The following is a 23,834-nucleotide window of genomic DNA, read 5'->3' on the forward strand; positions in this document are numbered from 1 at the left end:
TTTTTTCTCTCCTTCCACCGTGGGTTCTGAGGACCTAAGGCAGGTCATCAGACCTATGTGACAGGCCTTTTTACCTGCTGAGCCATCTTGCTAGACCAGCTTTTTATAAAGTATATACACATGTTATTCTAATTAAAACTTTAAAAAAGCACTTTTTTTTTAAATAAGGAAGAAATATATTGATGAAAACAGTAGCTGTTAATAAGGGGGTGATAAAGAAAAATCCAATGTGTGTTATAGGGGCCATAACACAGACTGATTTCTAAGAAGCACACACAGATCAAGTGATTCTTCATCTTTCTCAAATAGGAATTTATCACAGAACTATCAATATATATGTAAGTAATGACATCAAAACAAGTTCAGTGGAGGCTGGAGAGATGGCTCAGTGGTTAAGAACACTGGCTGCTCTTCCAGAGGACCCGGATTCAATTCCCAGCACCCACATGGTATCTCACAACTTTCTGTAACTCCTTTTCTAGGAGATCTGACACCCTCACACAGATAGACATGCAGCAAAAAAAAAACAATGCACAGAAAATAAAGATAAATAAATCATTCAAAAAAAAAAAAAAAAAAAAAAAAACCAGACTCCGTTAAAGACTGGAAAGATGGCTCAGTGGTTAAAACACTTGCTGCTTTTGCAGAGGACCAGGGTTCAAGTCCCAGTGCCCACTTAGGGAGGCTCACAACTGCCTCTGTTCTACCTCTTTGACCTCCTCAGGCATCGACACTACACCCCCACAAAGACACACATACGTACAAATAGTTTAAAATAACTCTAATAAAAAAAAGAAGGTAAATTGTTCTTAAATGGCTCTGTTTAATAGGACAAGAAAGAACGATACACTATGGAAATATTCCCAGGAAAAAGTGGCTAAGACAGTAACCTGGAATGCGAGCACCTTGATTAAGAGAGAGACAGGCAGATTTCTATGAGTTTCAGTGCCAGCCAGGGTTATAGAGTGAGACCCGACGTCTGTGGGGGTGAAGAGAAAGGAAAAGACAGCCAGAGAAGTGGTTTAGGCAAAAGAACGTGTCGTCACAGAAAGCTTGAGACATTTCTTCATTCCAGGAGGCACTGATCCAGGATCCTTCAGGCTGCCTGAGCGGGCTTGCCCCTAGATATGGCCGATATGTAGTCAACCAGTGACGTAGGCAAATAAGATAGAGGGATGAATAAAAACCTGGCGTCCCAGCCAGCCGAGTACCGGGTGCGAGGATGCGCGGAGATCAGAGCATGCTCCATGCAGTCTGTGACTAGGCTCAGGTTCGTGCTGCACTTCATCAGCTCTCGTCTGGTGGTGCTGCAAACTGAAGAAGCAGAGGAAGAGGGTCAGCCAGCAAATCTCTGGATTGTTTTAGTTATAGTTGCACGTGGTCACAGAAGTCTAACTACAGTGAACTCCTGGGAAGACCAGGATTCCAGGCCAGACCTGTGCTTCCCAACACGATCATCAAAAACATGAAGATCAAACCTGTGCTTTTATTTTAATTCTAGAAAAGTTTACTTTTTGCTTTGTTTTGTTTGTTTGTTTGTTTGTTTGAGTCTGGGTCTCTTTTTGAGTTTTGGCTCACAGAGATCTGTCTGCCTCTGCCTCCCAAATGCTGGCTGTCTCACACCTTCCCTTAGTAAACTTTGTTTTTAAAACTCAGTTCCATGACTTATTCAATATAAGTACAGGAATCTCCTTTCTCAATTGGAAATTTTATTATTTATTTATTGAATGCATATTTATATGTGCATGCACATTGCACACCACACGTGTGGAGGTCAGAGGACAGCTTTGTGGGGTTGGCTCTCTCTTATACCTTTATTTGGGTTCTAGGATTAACTCAGGTCACCAGGCTTCTAGAGGAAACACTTTACCGGCTTAGCCATCTTGCTGGCCCTCCGTTGTAAATCTGTGCATTTTTGTTATAACTTATATATCATAAAATCTAGCCAGTTAAAATACGTAAACCTTGATTTTTAGTGTATTTAGAGTTCCGTGATCACCATGTAGAGTTGTTGATCTTTAGAACATATTCTTCACTCCTAAAACAAGCCCTGTAGGACGGACATGTGGCTCAATGGTAGGGTTCTCACGGGTTCTCACCTAGAATATGCATGGCCCTGGGATTGATCACCACATGACATCACATATATATATGTGTGTGTGTGTATATATATATATATATATATATACACACACACATACATACATGCGCACATATACATTCACATGTAAAACACATATGAACAGAGTTAAAACATAAGCACACATACATATACACAAACATACACACATGTAAACACATACAAACACACATATATATACACATAAATACATAAGCAAATACACATACAAACATATAATCCCAAACCACTCTTTTCTCTCCAATCCAATGAACCCAAGGCAACATATAATGTGTTGGTCTCTGTGGATTTGCATGGGTGTTTCATATTAGTATAATCATGAATTGTATTCCTTATATATGTGTTTCTGTGTAGTACATGGTACATGCCAAAGAGTGTTCTTAGAAGCCATCTGTCTTTTTTTTCTTATGCAAACATACCCATTTTCTCTATAATCTCTATCAAAAAAAAAAAAAAAAAAAAAAAAAACAGCAACAGCAAAAACCTGGGGCTAGGGACACTGCAGGTAGAGAATGCATATGTCTGCACTGGGGCCACTGCAGGTAGAGCATGCATATGTCTGCTTCCCATTCATTGAGTTAGATCCCCAGAATCCACTCCATGGCTGTAACCCCAGGATGGAGAGAGGTAGATCCAGGGACTTCCTGACCAGCCAGTCAGACTGAAATGATGAACAGCAAGCTTGTTCAGAGACCTTGTCTTAAAACTACAGTGGGAATCCCAGCTGTGGTATCACACGCCTTTGACTCGTGGAAAGCAGGGGCAGGCAGATCTCTGTAAGTTCGAGGCTACTCTGGTCTACAGACCAAGTTTCCAGGACAGCACAAGCTACACAGAGAAACCCTGTCTTAGGAGGGAAAAAAAAAAAAAAAAACCTAAGGTGGAGAGTGATAGATGTCACCCAAAGTCCACCTCTGCTCTCTCCACATGTGCAGGGAAACACACATCACACACTTGCATTCCTACACACACACACACACACACACACACACAACAACTTACAGTCGTCAAAAAACTGCTGTCCATAGGACTCCTTGACATGCTCAGGGGCCGCTTCCCAGGCTTTCTTGACTTTCTCAATGCTTGACTCTACATCCGTCATCCTCGTTTTGAAGCTCCCTGGTTCAATTATGCTGACTTTCACCCCAAAAGCTTGAATCTCACGCCTGAAACCAAACTATTTAAGTTACCACCTTTGATAAAACAATCACCATTTTAGCTGCTTCCCCCAGCAACTCCCATCTCTCTCTCTCTCTCTCTCTCTCTCTCTCTCTCTCTCTCTCTCTCTCTCTCTCTCTCTCTCTCTTTCTCTCTGACACACACACACACACACACACACACACACACATACACACACACACACCAATAGTTTTACTGAAGATTTTAAAGGACAGAGAGGTAGTGCACACCTTGAATCCAAGCACTTAGGAAGCAGAGGCAAGTGGATCCCTAAGAGTTCCAGGCCAGCCTGGTTTACATAGTGAATTCTGGGCCATCCAGGGCTACACAGTGAGACCCTGTCTCAAAAACATTTTAAAAAAGGAAAAAAAGGAAAAAACAGTAATTTAAACATTCCTAAATGCAATAATGGGAACATGATTACACCAACTCCTCCAACCACTAATCTGTTCTGCTCTTTTGCTTTGTTTAGGTTTGACTTTGTATGTTTGTGTGTGCATGCATGTATGTGCACATGGATATGCATGTAAGTATGTGTTTGTACATGTGTATGTGTGTGCATATGTGTGTATGAGTGTATCTATATATGCATGTATGTATATGGGTGTGTGCATGCATGAGTGTGTATGAGTGTGTTTGTGTGTACATGTATGTGTGTGTGTGTTTCTCTATGTGTATGTGTGTGTGTGTGTGTGTGTGTGTGTGTGTGTGTGTGTTTATCACATCACACTTGTTAGAGGTCAGAGTTCAACTGGCAGGAGTCAGTTGTCTCCCTTCTGCATGCAAGAGTTCCAGGAATGGAACTCAGGTCATCAGACTTGGTGGCACACACCTTTGCCCTCTGATCCATATCACCAGTTCCTAAACTGCTCTTTCAACAAGAGAACACACTACTCTTCCAGAAGTCCAAGGTTTGTTTCCCACCACCCATATGGCAGTTTACAATTGGCCAGTTCCAGAGCTTACAAACTCCAGTTCCAGAGCATCTGACATAGTATCTTGACCTGGACAAGCACCAGAAATAGACACAGCACACACACCTACATGCAGACAAACGCTCATACACATAAAATAAAAATAAATATTTTTAAAGCATTAGGTACCCAGGAAGGGAAAGGAAAAGAAGTAATAGAGGAAATAGCATTGATTATGAAGGTGCTGTGCTAAGTGCTTATATGTATGAAGGTGCTGTACTAAGTGCTTATATTATGAACTGAGTGTGTCAAGACTGAGTTCCTCACCTCAAAAATCTCACAGTGGGTAAGGTCTGCAGGCAGTCAGGAAGAGGCAAGTGACGAGCCTTCCCAGGCCATCAGAGGAGGGAGGTTCTGTCAATGACCCTGACTTCAGATTTTGGAAGAACAATGAGGGGATGCCATGTTGTTTTAAAACACCATAAACTTTAAACTACTTGTGATAGTGTACTATATCCAGAAGAAGCTAATGGCTACCACGAGGTCATATTCAAGTCTCATTTCCCAAGATCAACCCCTGCTAAAGAGAGTTTGTACAGAAATATTCTGTGCCAAGTGACTACTACACATGTTCTTATGTCCACAGCTGATTGGACCAGGGTACTCGCTTGACGGGAAGAGAACCATTCTTAGGTTCTCTTAGACGGTGACTCTGTCTGCTATTGCCCATGTGACACAGGCAAATACTTAACCTCCTCTCTGCAGTCCTGCAGTAGAGTGAGGCAGTATCTTAAATAATTTGGGTGTCAGATATAGATCAATGATTGAGCATTTACCTAATACGTAAGGGCCAAGAACCACAAGAAAAGAAATGATTTAATAGATGTAAAATTCTTACAGTATGGCCTGATGACTAATAAGCACATAACATTGTCCCACAATGTGATTTCAGTGACACACATGATATATGAACTGAGGGGCTGCAGAGATAGCTCAGTGGCTAAGAGTACCAGCTGCTCTTCTAGAGAATCCAGGTTCAATTCCCAGCAACCACATGGTGGCTCACAACCATCTGTAAGGGGATCGATGCCCTCTTCTGCTGTGTCTGAAGACAGCTGCAGTGTACTCATATACATGAAATAAATAATTTGTTTTTTTTTTTAAAAGATGCATGAATTCAGGAAAGGATATGTGCCTTGGTGATCAAATGATTGCCTGGTGTGTACAGGGCTCAGAGTCCGATCAACAGTAGCAAATGCACACATACTCACGTGCACACACACACCCAATGAGCTAGACTCAAGCAAGACCTAGGGGTCCCATGATAAATTGAAATTATAATGAAGAAAACAAGATATCAAGTAAAAAGATACGGAGTAAGGCATCACCTGGAGAGACAGACAAGCTGTTTTCCAGGAAGAAAAACAAAGCCACCCTCTCCTCAGAAGGGGAATCTTGAGAACTAAGTATGATGAAGCTCCAGAAGCTAAAGGCCTCGGGCCAGAGCACCATCCTGCCATATACTGACTTACAGATAAATTGGGGGGGGGATTGAATTTTGGTCTGTTTCCATGAACTAGTAACAATGTCCACATATAGGGTTTTTGAACCAGACAGGATTGTAGTGCACACTTTTAATTCCAGCACTTCCGAGGCAAAAACCAACAGATTTCTTTTGAGTTGAGAGGCCAGCCAGGGGTACATAGTAAGATCCTGCCTAAAAAAGAATTCTTTTAGCTAGACAATAGGACACACCTGTAACCCCAGCCCTTGAAAAGTTAAAACAGTATGATCAGGAGTTCAAGGCCAGCCTCAACTACCTCAAAGTAAGGTGGAGGCTAGCCTGGGCTACCTACGACCCTGTTTCAAAACAACAAAGGACTTAAGGTGGTTCACATTTGTAATCTCAGCTTGCAGAAAGCCAAGTCGGGAGGAATGCCTACACTTGAGGCCACAAGAGATATATAGTGAGATTCAGGCCAGACTGGGTTACAGAGTGAGACCTGTGTCAAACAACAGAAAAGATGTGGGGAGCACGGAAACAAGGTAGTGTGTGAAGCACAGAGCGCAGTGTCTGCAGCAGTGACGTACACGGCACTCTGGATTTTATCTAACAGTTACCTTAGCACGTCTGAAAATGCCTCAACTCCATATTTGGAGCAACTGTAGAATCCTCCAAACAATGCGACTCTTCCCAAAACACTGGAGACATTGACAATCCTGCCCCGAGCCTTCTTCACCAGGAAAAGCATGCTCAAAGTCACCTGGGTCAAACCAATGAGGTTCACTTGAAAGATAGACATGTAGTCCTCTGGTCGGTACCACTCAATGTAGGCAAATGGTTGTAACACACCTGCATTATTAACCAAACCCCAGAGTCCTAAAACAACAAGACATAAATCAATACTTAGATTTCTGATAAAAATCAACAACTACTTATGTTGACAAAGTTTCCTTAATAAACAGCTAAAAATGCTAGAGAAAAGACAAACAAAAAAACGAGACTAGATCTCTCTCCATAGCCCAGGATGACCTGCAACTAGAGAGAGAGGGAGAGAGAGAGAGAGAGAGACTGCTCCTAAATATAACAGTAGAAAAAAGGGGTTGATCTTGGTTTTGGGGTTTTGTGCTGCATAGTTTTATATCAACTTGACACAAAGTAGAGTTATCTGAAAGGAGGAAACCTAAACTGAGAAAATGCCTTCATTAGATCAGGCTGTAGAGTACTCTCTTCAGTAATTATTGATGGGGCAGGTTCATCCCATTGTGGGTGGTGGTATCCCTGGGCTAGTGGTCCTGGATTCTATAAGAAAGCAGGCTGAGCAAGCCAGTGAGCAGCCCTCTGCATCAGATCCTACCTCCAGGTTCCTTCCCTGCTTGAGTTCCTGTCCTGACTTCCTCCAATGATGAACAATGGTATAGAAGTGTAAGCCAAATAAACCCTTTCCTCTCCAAGTTGCTTTGGTCATGGTAAGTTCACAGCAATAGAAACTTTAACTAAGACAGGTTTTATTGAATAAGTCAGACCAAAATCTATGGAATGCCATAGTCCAGAGAAAATAGATAGAACCCTGATTGCAGATTTAAATTTTAAGGAAATTTATCAATCACTGTGAACTTAACTTTAGTATTTTTAGAGGGGCTTGGGGAGAGAGACAGAGAGAGAGAGAGAGAGAGAGAGAGACAGACAGACAGACAGACAGACAGACAGACAGAGATTTATACAGTACTTCTGGATTTTAAATTCTAAGGAATCAGGGCTGAAAAGATGGCTCAGAGGTTAAGAGCACTGGTTTCTCTTCCAGAGGTCCTGAGTTCAATTCCCAGCAACCACATAGTGGCTCACAACCTTCTATAATAGGATCTGATGTTCTCTTCCACCATGCAGACTTAACATGCAAATAGAGCATTCATATACATACATACATACATACATACATACATACATATTTTTCAAAATAAAAAATAAACTCTAAGGAATATGTTCAGTTAGGAAGAAAGTCACTTTAGATGGAAGCGTCAAGAAAGAAAGAATGGTGAAACTGGCCATCAAGGTGCACACCTGTTATCTGAATACTCAGGCAACACAGGCAGGGAAAAATGCTGTGAGTTCAAGGCCAGCCTAGTCTATATAGGAGTTCCAGACTAGTCAGGGCTACCTACTGAGACTCTGTGTCCAAAAAAAACTGATAATAACAAAGACAATAATTATAACAATGACACAAGAAAAGTCTCTGATGAGATACAGCTTGGTAGGTAAAGTGTGCCTAGCAGGCCTGATGACCTGGGTTTACATGCAGCCCATGTAAAGATGGAAACTCTCTAATCTCCACACACACACACACACCAGTGCACATGTATGTCCCCCCTACACACATCATACATACGATCATAAGGGGGAAATTGCCCTTGATAAGTTAAGTAAGCAGCCGAATGTTTTAGAGGAACAACTAAAGAGATGAAAACCTTGGGTACTGTTTGAAGTTTAGTGGAGGAGAATATGAAACAAAAACTTTTGGTCTGGGAAGTCACAAGCTTATAACAGCAGCCTTTGTTTCATACCTTAAAGAAGAAATAAAATCTAAATAACTTACATCAAAAAAAAAAAAAAAAAAAAAAAAAAGAACCTCTTGAACATTGGAGCGAGATGGCGCAGCAGTTAAGAGCACTAGCTGCTCTGCCAGAGGACCTGGATTTGATTACCAGCACCCGCACGGATGGTGCAACTCTCTGTTACTGTAGACCCAGGGGATCCAATGCCTTCTTCTGGCTTCCATGGGTACCAGGCACACAAGTAGTACACAGACATTCATGCAGGTAAAACACCCATAACACATAAAATAATTAAAATTTTTAGAAAAAAATTTAAAACTTTGTCTATAAGTATGTGGAGTCCATTTTTCCATGTAACATGTAAACATGTCCAAGGAAATGAAATACTACAAAGACTCACAACACCTTAATTTAGGGTTGATCGGTCACACGCATCTAGAAATTCTAACTTGACACTGTAAGACTCTATTGCTGGAGACACCATGAACTTTAGTCATAGAACATGGAGAACTCAAGCCGGGCAGTGGTGGCGCACGCCTTTAATCCCAGCACTTGGGAGGCAGAGGCAGGCGAATTTCTGAGTTCGAGGCCAGCCTGGTCTACAGAGTGAGCTCCAGGACAGCCAGGGCTACACAGAGAAATCCTGTCTCGAAAAACAAAAAAAAAAAAAACAAAAAAAAAACAAAAAAAAAAGAACATGGATAAATCTGGCTGGACTGGCCTAGAAGCTTCATCCCTACTGGCTCTTTTTCACAGTTGGAAAGTGCTGTAGTGTAAAAGAAAACTACACATCTGTCTTACCCGGATGTGAACCCTGTGAGCTACAAGAAGAACTGGCTTGGTAAGGCATGCTCATTGGTGCAATAAAGGCACAAACACTTTCTGATCAGATTTAAAGCCCATAGCACAAGATGAATACCTTACCTGGCACCATTATTAGGGCTGAGAACCTGTGACTAGACAGGTCATAGGCCCTAGGGTAAAACCAACTATTATTCTCCTAAATAGGCATAGTATTTAAACTGACTCCTAATGACATATTATACCCATAGATTTTTTTAAAGATTTATTTAGTTTTATAGATAGAGAGAGATACACTGTTGCTGTCTTCAGATCCACCAGAAGAGGGCATCAGACCTCATTACAGATGATTATGAGCCACCATGTGGTTTCTGGGAATTGAACTCAGGACCTCTGGCATTGCAGTGAGTGCTCCTAACTGCTGAGCCAGCTCTCCAGCCTCAGTATTCCCATAGATTAACGCGCCTCTCAGCCCTCATCAGAGGTGCTTCTATTTGCCATAGATGGTGATCAACACAGAGACCCAATGACTTATCAAAGTACAGAGCATAAGAGATTGTAAAATGAGACTTAAATGAGAGATCTATATCATACCACTCTTCTCAAGGTTCAAGGGTCATTACAGAAGAGGGGGCAAAAGGGTGTAAAAGCCAGAGGCAGGGGGTGATTACAGGGGAAGAGCTTATTCAGGATACAACAGGAAGGCTGAACATATGAACTTACAACTACTGTGACAACACACACAAGATCTGTGTAAGCTCTACCACATAAAATTCCAACATGGAGAGAAGAGGTGAGCATGAAGTTCTACCTATAGCAAAGGAATTGTTGGCAACTGGTACCTGCTGGGAGTGTAGCCCCTGCTAAGTTGACCAAATTCCAGTGGAAGGTTACACATGTAAAAATATATGGGCAGAACAAATTGAACTTCATTGATAGTGATGGAAGAAGGAGGAGAGGGAGGAGGAGAGGGAGGAGGGAGAAGATGAAGAAGAGGAGAGGGAGGAGGGGAAAGAGGAGGAGGGGGAAGAGGAGGGGAGGACAGGGAAGAGGGGAGAGAAGAAAGGGGAGGATGAGGGAAAGGAGGGGAAGAGGGGAGACTCAAGCAGGACTAGATCCCTGCACAAAGTCAGGAAGTCAACACAAAGTGGCACCACTAACTGAGAAGCTATTACCAAATGGTAAATGCTGTGAGAGGGGAATCAGTTTTCTCCAGGTGAGTGACACTGAGTACATCAACACAGTCAGGCGGGGCCTGCACTCAGGTGGAGTTAGGCAGCCTGGATCAGACACCTTGTTTTAAGTAGCTTTTTCCTTTTGTTTTTATTTTTTTTAATTTTTTTATTTTTATTTATTTTTTTGGATATTTTATTTACATTTCAGATGCCATCCCCTTTCCCCATTCCCCCACACACACATTGTTTTTATTTTTAAGAGAAAAAGAATGTGAAGTTGGGTTGGTAGAAGGACTGGAGGAGTTGGGGGACAGAAAAGAATAGAAAAACATATACTGCAGGAAATTATTGAAGAATGATTTTTTAAGTAAAAAGAAATAAATATCACCATATTGAAGATTTTAGGAAGGAAAGAAAGAAAGAGAGAAAGAAAGGAAAAGAAAGGAAAGGCCAGGCAGTGGTGGTGCACGCCTTTAATCCCAGCACTTGGGAGGCAGAGGCAGGCGGATTTCTGAGTTTGAGGCCAGCCTGGTCTACAGAGTGAGTTCCAGGACAGCCAGGACTACACAGAGAAACCCTGTCTTGAAAAAAAAGAAAAGAAAAAGAAAAGAAAAGAAAGGAAGGAAGAAAAAAGTCATGATAGTCTTTCAAGTGAGAAAGCAATGTTTTAAACCCTGTTTCTTGGCATGTATACATTATACAGCTTTCTTGGCATGTATACATTATACAGCTTCACATATTCCTACCTAAACAAATTAAAAGTGAAAATATTTCTTTGTACCTTTGTCTCCAACACGCTCCTTCACCCACTGAGTGGCTGCTGAAATACTCTCTGTCTTGGTAACATCAAGGATCACTGTCTCCAGCCTCTCAGATGTCTTGCTCCTTAGCTGCTCCGCTCCCTTCTCTGTCAGACATGCAGCCAGCACCCTCATTCCTCTCCTGTCCAGCTGTCTGGCCAGCAGGTTCCCAAAGCCTGAGTCACAGCCCGTGATGAAGACATACTTGTCATGGAGACCACTCACCACCTGCCTCTCACGATACCAACGCAGAAGATGGTAAAGTCCCACAAGAGTCACCAGGTAGAACCACATTATGAGGAAATGTCCTTGAATAGAAAGAGAATAGATTTTGTCACACAAAAGGCTCTGGATATGGTTTAGTAGAAGATCACTTGCACCAGAGCAGATCTTGATTGTCAGTAAGAGAAACAGAGAGAAGACAGAAAAGGTGTGACAGACATCTTAACAGGAGTTATATACACAGTTACACAGTGCCAGGTGTTGAGGCAAATGCCTACAATTCTAGTAACAGGAAGAGGGAGGCCAGAGTATCAGCCATATGTCAAGATGGTATCTTAAAAAAAAAAAGTTACATATGTTACAAAGAAACATTCCTAGCTTTGTCTCAAAAAACCATGGGAGGGGAGGCTGGAGAGGTGGCTCAGCAGTTAAGAGCAATGGTTATTCTTCCAGTGAGCCCAGATTCTATTCCCAGCACCCACATGTCAGCTCACAACCATTTGTGACCCAATCCCAGGGGATCTGACTCCCTCTTCTGGTCACTGAGGGTACTGTATCACATGGTGCACAGACACGTGCAAGCAATGCATCTATACACATAAAATAAAGGTTTAAAAAAACTTAAGGATCTTACAGGGGCAATTGAGAATACATTAGGCAGGGATTTGTTGGTAGGGAATCAGAAGACTCAGTAGTTTTAGTTAAATAATACAAGCAAAGCAATTTGTAAATATAGACCAGCCTGAAGGACTGTTGAAATTCATTTCATTGGCCATGAGATATCACTATTGGTCCATGCCTACTTATCACACACCTCAACTAATATATAGGAAGTCTGAGGTCACATGAGACCTGTCTTTAAAAGGGTAATGGAACCCACATGACATGAAAGCAAAAATGTTTCAGGGAGAAAGAGGACCAGGGAGAAGCAATAAAAAAAAGTGGGGGGGACAAATAATGAAGTGTAATGATATGTGCATCAAAATGCAAATGCTATGCAGTAGCCCATGATAACCCATAGTTGCTTTACAGGCTAACTACAAAACAATTTTAAAAAGAAAAGGAGAGGTTAGTGTTCACGGTTGCCTGTCTCTATATTTCTGCTCACCATCTTTGGTTGGTCTTTAAGTGTTGGTTGGACAATGCAGTCACTATGCCTGAAGGTCAAAGATAAGGGCAGAGGTAATGAGACAACCACCTACTGAGACCTCCCCCACAACGGCTGCAAGACGAGAATCTACACAATTCAGAATCCTTGTTGGTCATGAAGGCTTTGCCAACACCTAACCTCCTTTCTCTTAGTTTGTTCTCTTTTCTCTTTTTATTTTTTTTAAGACAGGGTCTTGCTATATAGCCCTGGCTGGCCTGGAACTCACTATGTAGATCAGGCTAGCTTCAGAGAACTGCCTGCCTCTGCCTCCTGAGTACTAGTGTTGAAGACATGCTCTACCACATCTGGGTTTACCATACTCTTTCTTATAGCTTACTCTTGAACCCTAGCAGGCAGTTTCCAGTATGCCCCAGAGGTCAAATTTTTCTGGTGTTTCAACGACATTACTGTGTTGCCCAGGCTGGCCTTGAACACCTTGCTCAAATGGTTCTCAGCCTCCCTCCTGACTGGCACAAAAGACACTGTATAGCCAGTCTTTTGCATTACATCTACATTTTCTTCAGTACATATTTCTTTTTCTCTCTGACCCTTATCCACTTAGAAAATAATACATATTATCATATATCACATATCAACTATCTATATATCATATTTAATATTATATTATATATCACATTATATCATATATCATAATATATTATATATTATGTGTTATGTGTTATATGATATGTGATATATTAATTACATATTAATTATATTATATATTGTCTATTGTATATTATATATTATATTTTATGTATTATGTTTTTTGGGGTTTTTTTTGTTTTGTTTTTTTTGTTTTTTCTGTTTTTCAAGACAGGGTTTCTCTGTGTAGCCCTGGCTGTCCTGGAACTCACTCTGTAGACCAGGCTGGCCTCGAACTCAGAAATCCGCCTGCCTCTGCCTCCCAAGTGCTGGGATTAAAGGCGTGCGCCACCATGGCCAGGCTGTATTATGTATTATGAGAGTCAGTTCAAACATCATTTTCGTTCAACAAACATTTACTCTGTGTCAGACATTTGGAAACCGTGAGGCGCTAACATACAACCACCAGAACAGTCCATTTGAGCCAGGTGTGATAGCATACTGCCTATAATCCGTGCACAAGACAAACTAAGGCAGAAGGATTGCAACAAATTCAAAGATAACCAGGGTTACAAATCAAGACACTGCCCCCAAACAACAGAAAACAGCAAATTAACAAACTCAGTCTATTCAGTCTTAGTGTGAAAACCAATGGGGTCCCTGCACCAGTTGCCCATGATACAGTCAATAACCCCCAACCCATGCTAGTGCAAGCACCCTAATAGCACTCAGAAGGTCCCTCACCCAGAAAAGACGAGACATAGGAGAGAGAGCTTGTTAGGGGAAGGGGTTCCATGGGAGAGGGGTAAAGAGGTGAATGGAGGGGGATTTGTTCACTCTACATTATATACACACACGTACTAGGGTTCTCTAAAGGAAAAGAATCAGTAGATTGATAATATATTACAAAGGAGATGTTTGGATTGGCTTACACAATACTCACTGTCTGTGATGACAGCACACTAGACAGACTCAGTGCCAACACCTCAGCAATCTCAGTTTGTCCTGGAAACCCTCAGGTCTTCAGTCTATGCTGGCCAAGAGAACAGAGTTCCAAGTTAGCAGGGAGGGGTAGCCAACAGTTTCTCCCTCAAATTTGGGTCTAGGCCTTTACCAGAAGGTGCCACTCGCTCTGAGGGAGGGGCTTCCTTCCCCTGCTAATCCCTAACAGACCAGCCTAGAGGCATTTTTCTTAGTTTCCAGATTGGATCAAGTTGACAACCTGAAAGATTAACTACCAAAATTCCACCCTTGGTCAGCTTGACATCCGATTGGCCACTCCTCATTTCATGCCTAGTTTCCAAATGAAGACAACACTGTCAGGATTCCACATATCTTATACAGAACTAGAAATGCACTATTTGGGTTTGGGGGTTTTTTGTTTGGTTTTGGTTTATAGTTTCTTGAAACAAAGTTTCACTATGTATCTCTGGCTGTCCTAGAACTCATTATATAGATCAGGCTGGCTTTGAACTCACAGAGATCTGCCTGCCTCTCTGCCTCCAAAGTGCCGGGATTAAACATGTGCATCACCACACTTGGCTGCTGTTCTTTTCAAAATGATATTGCCATTAGTTCTTTGAGAATTTCATACATGCATGCTATGTGTTCTGGTCAAATTCACACCTCACCTCTCCCCCTAACTCCTCCCCCAGAGCCTCCCTACCTCCTGGCCCTCCTCCCACTTTATGTCTGTATATATATATATATATATATATATATATATATATATATATATATGTGTGTGTGTGTGTGTGTGTGTGTGTGTGTGTGTGTGTGTGTATATACATATATACACATATATACATATGCATATATATATATACATATATACATATAGTGTGTGTGTATGTATATACATATAGACATATATACACATATATACATATATACATAGTGTGTGTGTGTGTGTGTGTGTGTGCTTGGTGCCTGCAAATGTCAGACAAGGGTATCAAATGCCCTGTAACTGGAGTTACAGCCATGTGGGTATAGGGAATTGAACCCAGGTCCTTTAGAGAGTAGCTAACACTCTTAAACTCTTAACTACTCGGACATATCTCTCTCTCTCTCTCTCTCTCTCTCTCTCTCTCTCTCTCTCTCTCTCTCTCTCTCTCCAGCACCTCCCTTTTTAAATAACCCCCAAATCCAATTAGTGCCGGCCATGTATGTACAGTGTAGAGCTGCTCACTGGAGGACAGTCAACACAGCCTAAAGAAAGTTGCTCTCTCCATCAACAGCCATCAAATATCAGTAGCTCCTCAACTAGGGGTGGGGGCTCGTGGGCCCCCCTGTAGGAGAAGCTAAGGTGGGGAGGTGGGTGGAATAAGGAGAGGAAGAGGAGGAGTAAGGAAGGAGGAGGAGAAGGAAGAGGAGGAGCTAGGAGAGAGAGGAGAACAAGAGAGGGGGACATGGAGGCTGATGTTCGTTTGTCTGTAGCAGTCAAAGGTAGTTGGTATATCTAGGTTGGGTATTGGGTTACACCTCTGATTGTATGGGCATCTTGTTATTGATCATTACTAAATATATAAGCCTTTGGATAGCCTAAGCATTAGAGTCTCATCTGTACTGAGCCCATGTCATTGGCAGGATGATCCGGGCACTGCCCAGCCTTGCAGAGACAGTGTGGAAGATTGGCAGACTCATCTCCCACGCTGGCGTCTTGTGGGTTGCAGGGCTGGTGTCTCTGGCTGGACATTTCTAGCTGCGGCGCGCATGTGGCTGCCACAGCTTAGTTGGCTTCTCCAGCGGCCATTTTTAAATAATTACTACAACACCCCTCTATGACTCTATGCTGAATATTGATAGCCATGAGTCTGTGTGTGTCTTGTGCAGGCAACCACAGAAGTGGTAAGCTCACAAGTGCAACGGTCCTGTCATGCCCAGATGGCACTGTTTGGTTGGCAATTTCGCCAGCTCTTGCTCCCACAACCTGTCAGCCTCCTCTTCCAAGACATTCCCTTCCTCTTAGGCAAGGAGGTGGGACACAGATGTCTCATTTATGCCTGAGAACTCCACAGACACAATTTTTTTTCTGCACTGTGACCAGCTGTGAGTTTCTGGAAATGTAGTATTTTTAGAAAAACAGAAGTGTTCACAGTAGTGGCACGTCTCATTTATGTGATGGGTCGTGTGGCCTTAATTGGTGTTTATGACATTCTGTGTGGGTTTCTTCTACTCTGCAAGAACCTCTGCAGGTCCTAGTCCTTTACCTGAAGGGGGAATGTGTATCTTCTTTCCTGAAATGTTTATTATCCTTCCTGGATGATGGTGTGTAGTTTTCCACTGACTTTAATTACAGGATGTGATAACACCAAGAGATGCCCTCAAGAACCCTCTGCCCTCCAGATCTATCCACATATTTCTCCAAATGCCTTTCCCATCAATTCTCCAATCATGCTCCTCCCGCATGCCACTTAGACATTTAGCCATACCATTGGCTACAACCCATGAATCGGTATATAATTGCACATTTGGCCATTTTTCCTTCAAAGCAAAGTGCACAACCATATGTACTGCCCCAAGTTCTGCCCACACTTTGAAGATCTACCTTCCCTGGTGTCCTTGAGGATTGTCTCAGAAAGGAACTGTAATACTGTAACTGTCCACTTCTGGGTGATGCTTGCATAGTGTGCAGAGGTACCCACAAAGTAGGTCTTAGCAGCCTCTCTTGCTCAGTCACAGGCCACACCCCTTGAATCCTCTTCCTCAGTCAATCAATCACAGGACACACCCCAGGAAGCCAAGGGTGTATGTTTGAGGCAGGTGACATTATAACATGTGCAAGACTCATGTGCATTTGGGCAACTTCTTCATGTAACTGACCTGTGCCCCGGGCCCAGTCACACATATACCACATGCATTTGATGATGGATTGTTGCTGTTCACATCCAACTCTCCAGCTGGGTATGTTGGACAACACCCAGTCCACACTGGGCAGCTCAGGTCGCATGGTAGCTTGGTGGCCTATTATCAAATGTCCAATGTCTATTAAGGCCCAAGAGCAGACCAACCAAGAAAGCTGCCCCTCAAAAGGAGAATAGTTGCTAGGTGTGTTAATCCTGCTCTGAGTTGAAGGCCAACCTGCTCTACAGAACAAGTTCCAGGACAGCCAGGGCTACACAGAGAAACCCTGTCTCAAATTAATTAGTTAATTAAGGAGAATAGCTGTCTGCATAAGACATCAGATCCTTGCTCAAAATTCCCAAGTCTCGCTTCAGCTATGAGGAACTATGAGCTGTCAAAGGCTCCAAGTAGCATCTGACACTAACACCGACACTGATACCATTGAGTCTGCTGAATCTTGTGCTGAGATCGGCACAGCGGCCTGGACCTGTTGAAAGCTTTCTCCTGTTCAGGCCCCATTCACAACTAGAGCATTTTGGATCACTTGGTATACAAGTCAGGGTAACATACCCAAGTGAGGAATGTGCTGCCTACGAAATCCAAATAGGTCCACTAAGCTGCTTTCTTGGAGGTAGGAGAGGCCAGGTGGAATAACTTATCCTGCACCTTAGAAGGACTTTCTCTTCATGCCCCACATGACTGGACTCCTAGGAATTTTACTAAGGTAGAAAGCCCTTGGGTTTTGGTTACATTTATTTCCAATCCTCTGATATATAAATGTTTTATCAACATCTCCAGAGTGGTTGCTGACTCTTGCTCACTTGGACCAGTGTGAGACCTTGTAGAAGACATGGGTGATTAAGATCCTACAAACTGTTATTACACAGGGCTGGAGAACTGGCATCCCTATGAGACATAGCAAAGACATCATGTGATAGCCTTGCCATCTGTGATGGTTGGTCTTTGTCATCTTGTCACAAACTAGAGTTACCTGGGAAAAAGGATCCTCGATTGGAGAATTTTCTCCTTCATACTGACCTATTGGCATGTCTGGGAGACATTTTCATGTTTAGTAACTGATGGGGAGGACCCAGGTCCATTGTGAGTGTTGGTACCCCTGGGTTGGTGGTCCTGGGTTCTATAAGAAAGCAGGCTGAGCAAGTCATAGAGAACAAGCCAGAAAACAGCATTCACTTGCAGTCTCTGCTCGAGCTTCTCACCTGGCTTCCCTGGATGACGGACTCTAAGCTGTAAGATAGAATATACCCTTTCCTTCCCACGTTTCTTTTTGTCAGTGTTTATCACAGCAACAGAAACCAAACTAGGGCACAGCTGAAAGCAAATTGCTTCTGGTAATTCTTTTTTTTAAGATTTACTTATTTTTATTTTATGTATGTGAGTACACTGTCACTGTCTTCAGACACACCAGAAGAGGGCACCGGACCCCATTACAGATGGTTGTGTGTCACCATGCGGTTACTGGGAATTGAACTCAGAACCTATAGGAGAACAGCCAGCGCTCTTAAACTCTGAGCCATCTCTCCAGCCCCTGCTTCTTCTGATTCTTATACACAAGTATCAAAAATAAAAAAATAAAAATAAAGAACAGGGAGCTGATGAGGAAGCCCAGCACTGAGAGCACTTCCAGGGGATCCGGTTCAATTCCCAGCATTGGCAGGACAGCTCACAATCACTTGTAACTCCAGTTTCAGAGGCTCTAGTATCTTCTTTGAACCTCCACAGCCACCAACACATATGCAGTTATCCATATGTTCATACACTCAGACGTACACACAGATATACAACAATAAACAAAGTCTTTAATGCACACACATACACATGCATACATATGGACATGTCAATCTACAACCTAATTGAGGCAATTCTTCAACTGAGTATCCTTCTTCAAAGGTGGCCTAGTTGGGGAACAATGGGAGAAAGATTAACAGTAAATATTTTCAAGGAAGGAGTCCCAAAGTCCCCCCCCCATCTGAGGATCTATTGGCACTTGATGGCTGTACTGTCTTGTTTTGTGTGTCAACTTGACACAAGCTGGAGTTATCACAGAGAAAGGAACCTCCCTTGAGGAAAGGCCTCCATGAGATCCAGCTGTAAGGCATTTTCTCAGTTAGTGATCAAGGTGGGGAGAGCCCCTTGTGGGTGGTGCCATCCCTAGGCTGGTAGTCCTGGTATAAGAAAGCAAGCTGAGCAAAGCAGGGGAAGCGAGCCAGTAAGTAACATTGCTCCATGGCCTCTGCATCAGCTCCTGCTTCCTGACCTGCTTGAGTTCCAGTCCTGACTTCCTTTGGTGATGAACAGCAGTGTGGAAGTGTAAGCTGGATAAACCCTTTCCTCCTCGACTTGCTTCTTGGTCATGATGTTTGTGCAGGAATAGAAACCCTGACTAAGTCAATGACTATGGATGTATTTCCAGGGATGTGGGCATGCCCTGGACACTCTGTGATCCATAATCCAGTTGGACCCATTGCACTCAGTGAGTGAGCAGTCACGGTCTCCTCTGTGAGGCCTGGCACAGAGAAGAGCAATGACAAAGCTCCTCAGGTAGGATGACTTCCTTTTACTGATCATTCCTTAGAGTATCTATGGAGGGCAAGTCTTCTAGATCCCCCCACACATATCACGATGTGTACCTGGCCAACAGACGCATACAGACACACAGATAGACAAACAGACAGACACGCACACAGAGACACACACATACAGAGACACACACAGGCACACAAAGAGACACAGACACACACAAAGAGACAGACACACACATACAGACACACACAGACACACACAGAAACACACAGACACACATACACACACACACAGAGACACATAGACACACATACAGACACACACAGTCTTATATACACACAGAGACACACAGACACACATACACACACACACACAGATATACACAGAGACACACACATACAGACACACACACAGGCACACACAGAGACACACATACAAACACACACACAGACACACACACAGACACACAGTCACACACACACACATACAGACACACATACACATACAGACACACACACAGGCATACACAGAGACACACACACATACAGACACACATACAGGCATACACAAACACACATAAACACAGACACACACACACTGGTAATATGGCACAGAATAGTTAGAAAAACCAGGAAACAGGTAACAGGTCTGCTTGCTGATTTCATAGCTCACTTTACAAGCTTTCTGTCCCAACCATAAAATCCATAAAACAGATCTAGCAAAGATCACTAGTGACTTCCCACCCTAACCGATGCGCACGTCATGGCTCTCTTCTCTCTTGGCTCCTGTGAAATCATTCTTGGCTTTCCTATTCATCCATTTCTCTGGCCCTTACTGGCTTGTCTTCCTCTGCTGTTTTTACATGACTATCTTTAACAGAACTATCCTGCTCCTCTTTCTCTTCTCCTATACACGTTCTTATCTGGTGATCTCAGTCGTCATCCTGACCTCAATTCAAGTGACCCCAAAGCTCTGATTTCAGCTCAGATCTCTCTCCTGGCATCTAGCCTCTGATCTCCAGCTGCCTGTTGAACACCTACCACCTGGGTCCATCTAATATCTGTAAACTTAGAGCCCTCGCTTTACAAGGAGGCCCTGAACGAGCTACTAAAATCATCAGAGGCTCATAAAGTAGACGTGCTATTTGAACTCTCAGGACGTAAGTCTTTGCTTTCTGGGGGGTTGTCTGTCTAAGTGCTGGGCTCTAACGGGAGACCTCACACACGCTGCGTACTACCACGGAGCTGCATACCCAGCCCTGGAATCCATAGAATTAATACAGAGAACAGATAGTAAGCATACAGTGTGCCCAAAATGCAGTGCACAGTAATGCTTTGCATCGCTGCACACTGTGTAAGGACAGGGAAAGACGTTCAAATGCAGTGAGACCTTGAACTCAACCTGTTCGAAATTGAAACCATCACGATTTGTGGCTGTCTGTCCTTCCTCTCATTCATGCATTCCCAAACTACATCTAGTCAATAAATATTTAACACACTTATCAGCACTAACAAAGGTTCAAGAAAATCCCCTTCTACCCAGTGGCCAGAGTCCACGATGTTGTCATTATTTTAATCTCTTTCCTCCTCCCCCACACATAGACATTAATATCTCTGCCTCCTTAAGTTATCAGAGCTATCCCACCCTCCCCGCTTCAGTAACCCAGGTTGTGAGTATTCCTCATCTACTTCCAGACACAGCATCTAAAACTGCCAGCTGATTTCTCCCCTCCCACCTGCCGGCCTGTGGCTCTAAAAATTTCCCAAAACACAATTCTGGTTATGCCACTGGGGACTGATTCAACCCAGCAGTAGAGTGATGTGCGCCATCCTAGACCCCCGGGAGGCTGGGGGATCACGAGTTGGAGGCAGAGACAGTGACACAGTGAGAAAATAGCATCGCCCCTCACCGTCTTCAGATAAATCCAAATTTCTATGAAAGAGTACATTTTGATACTATATCTTGGTTTAAGTCTGATAACCCTTTGTTTTATGCAGCCTGTTGGGAGAGGACTGTATTCAAAGCATATGTAGAACTATGGATAATAACAAAATGTACACAAGAAGACAGTAAAAGCCTAGGAGGTTAATTCATAAGTAAACTTTAAAACTTTCGATTTTCTATACCCAACCCCTTGACATAGCTTAATGACCACTTGCGATGTTCTGTGCCGAAAGCTTTGTTTGCTTTCAAGGCCGTCCCTTGCTTTGACCTCAAAGGAAACAGTCTTGTGGGGTTTAGAAACGTTCCCGTTAAACAAACTCAGTCTTTATAAGTAAGGTCTGCTACTTTGCTGTAGTTTTTTAATACGTGTAATACTATCAAATTTAAGCTGAAATGTGTCCTTGAAGCATCTAGGTATTACGATCCTGAGTCAGTAAGGAATTCTCCTATCTTCTCCTTCTTATCTTACATAAGAGGAAATCAACAAGCACACAAGTACTTCAAGTCTTCAAAGATCTTGCTCACTTCCATAGTATTTTCACCACCACCCCCAAAAAAATTCTCATCAAATATTGCCACGGTTGGCATCTTCATTTCATTCTGATGAAGCTGCATAAAAGTGAAGGATGAATCCCATTTACCATCCCGGCCCTCAGCTTATCACACAGTGCTTGCCCCATGATGCCCTTTAGACCAGCTTCTCAGCTGAACTATTTATATGGAGAGCTACTGGCAGATTCCCGAACACACTGTGCCCTTTACACTTCTGTGTCTCATTATTATCTTAAGGAGCTGAGGCCATAGAGGGCTGGGAACATAGCTAAGGGGTTAGGAGCACTTGTTCCTCTCCCAGAGGACCCCAGCACACACACACACACACACACACACACACACACACACACACACACAGCAGCTCACACCTGCCTGCAAGTTGAGTTCAAGAGGATCTGATGACCTCTTCAGGCCTCTGTAGATACCCAAGCATATGGCAGACACACAAATCCATACACATAAATTTAACAGAGGTTTCACAATTTCTAGCTGCACGTATAACATTTTATTACCATTGTTTGTACTTATTGTTCCTTCTGAAAATTCCCTGCCTTTGGGAGCAGAAACCATGTCCTTAATTTTTCCCCCTAGAGCCTATCTTTATACCCAATATAGATTGTGTTAGTATTAGCCAGAGAGGCAGAACCTACAGGCTAAACAGATATAGATATATGAAAAGGAATTACTGGGGGTGTTGGCTCACATAATTGGAGAGGCTGAGAAGTCTCACGACAGGCTGTCTGTAACTGAGGTCTCAGTCCAAGTCCAGGTCTTCAGATCCAGTGAAATTGATCACATAACCCTCAGAGTAAGGCCAAAGGATTCAGCGAGACACAGGTTGAGTCCTAGATTGCTGGGAGTCATTCACTCTGCCCTTGAGGACAGAATTATAGTGTCCCAGGTTTAGGAAAGAGGAAATCACCTTTCTTCTGCCTTGTTTGTTCTTTCTGGTTCCCTAGCTGATTGGATGGTGCCTGCCCACAGAGAAGGCGGACCCTCCCATTCAGATTAGCAGCTCATTCACCAACATCTCCTTTAAACAACCTCATATGCACACACACCCAGAAACAATGGTTTACCAGTCTGTATTCTGGGTATGCCTTATTGAGTCTAGGTGTCATACAAATATAAGTGTTACACATTTATTCATTAATTATTTGCAGACTAATAGAATAAATGAAAGAAAGTCTAACTTGACATGGTGGCCCACTCTTGAAATGTCAGGTTTAGGAACTGGATGCAAGTCTGAGACTGACCTAGGCAATGTAACGGATCTCCTTCCCATCACCTCCAAAATATTAATAATTTTTAAGCAACATAAGAGAATAGAATAAAGATTTTAAAAGCCATATTTCCCAAAATAAATTACTCTTTTATCTGCTAAAAACACGCAAAATAGTGCTAGAAACTGAACTAAAAAAAAAAATCCTAAACAATTGGTATCTCGGTCTGCTGAGTTTGGAGAAATAGCCTGGGACTTGCTAGATATTAGCTCTTAAAAAGAGTGGTGCCGGGCTGGAGGGATGGCTCAGTGGTTAAGAGCACTGACTGCTCTTCCAGAGGTCCTGAGTTCAATTCTCAATTCCCAGCAACCACATGGTGGCTCACAACCATCTGTAATGGATCTGATGCCCTCTTCTGGTGTGTCTGAAGACAGTGTCTGGTGTCTGAAGACAGTGACAGTGTACTCACATACATAAAATAAACAAATAAATCTTTAAAAAAAAAAAAAAAAAAAGAGTGGTGCCGTCTGACAGCGTAAGGCTGGAAGGGGAAATAACTTCCAGCGGGTTAGAGGGCTGTACAGTCCGACAGCTAAGGTTTGAGGTAGAGAGATTTTGTTAATTCTGTGGATGAAATCTCAACAGAAACAAATAACAATGCTGCCACCCAGTGGCAATTGGTGGGAAAGCCTCTACCTGAGGTTCCTTT

At 42.8% G+C, this 23,834-nt stretch overlaps 1 protein-coding gene across 8 annotated transcripts; it reads right to left on the minus strand.

The window, feature by feature from the left end:
* Positions 1-803: 803 nt before the first annotated feature.
* LOC143436343 (17-beta-hydroxysteroid dehydrogenase type 6) lies at positions 804-22,847 on the minus strand. Of its 8 annotated transcripts, none has more exons than XM_076920562.1 (6): positions 22,606-22,847; positions 13,952-14,047; positions 11,044-11,370; positions 6,355-6,613; positions 3,143-3,306; positions 804-1,314 (listed from the first exon to the last, which is right to left on the minus strand). In XM_076920562.1, exons 3-6 carry the CDS (start codon positions 11,354-11,356, stop codon positions 1,097-1,099), a joined length of 954 nt encoding a protein of 317 aa, XP_076776677.1. In that variant the 5' UTR covers positions 11,357-11,370; positions 13,952-14,047; positions 22,606-22,847; the 3' UTR covers positions 804-1,096. The 8 variants fall into 8 exon arrangements, with proteins under 8 accessions (XP_076776677.1, XP_076776676.1, XP_076776679.1 ...); XM_076920561.1 differs by having other exon boundaries at positions 13,952-14,052; XM_076920564.1 differs by having other exon boundaries at positions 22,589-22,847.
* Positions 22,848-23,834: the final 987 nt, after the last annotated feature.

The sequence above is a fragment of the Arvicanthis niloticus genome, chromosome 22, assembly GCF_011762505.2.
Source record: "Arvicanthis niloticus isolate mArvNil1 chromosome 22, mArvNil1.pat.X, whole genome shotgun sequence".
NCBI classification, from domain to species: Eukaryota; Metazoa; Chordata; class Mammalia; order Rodentia; family Muridae; genus Arvicanthis; species Arvicanthis niloticus.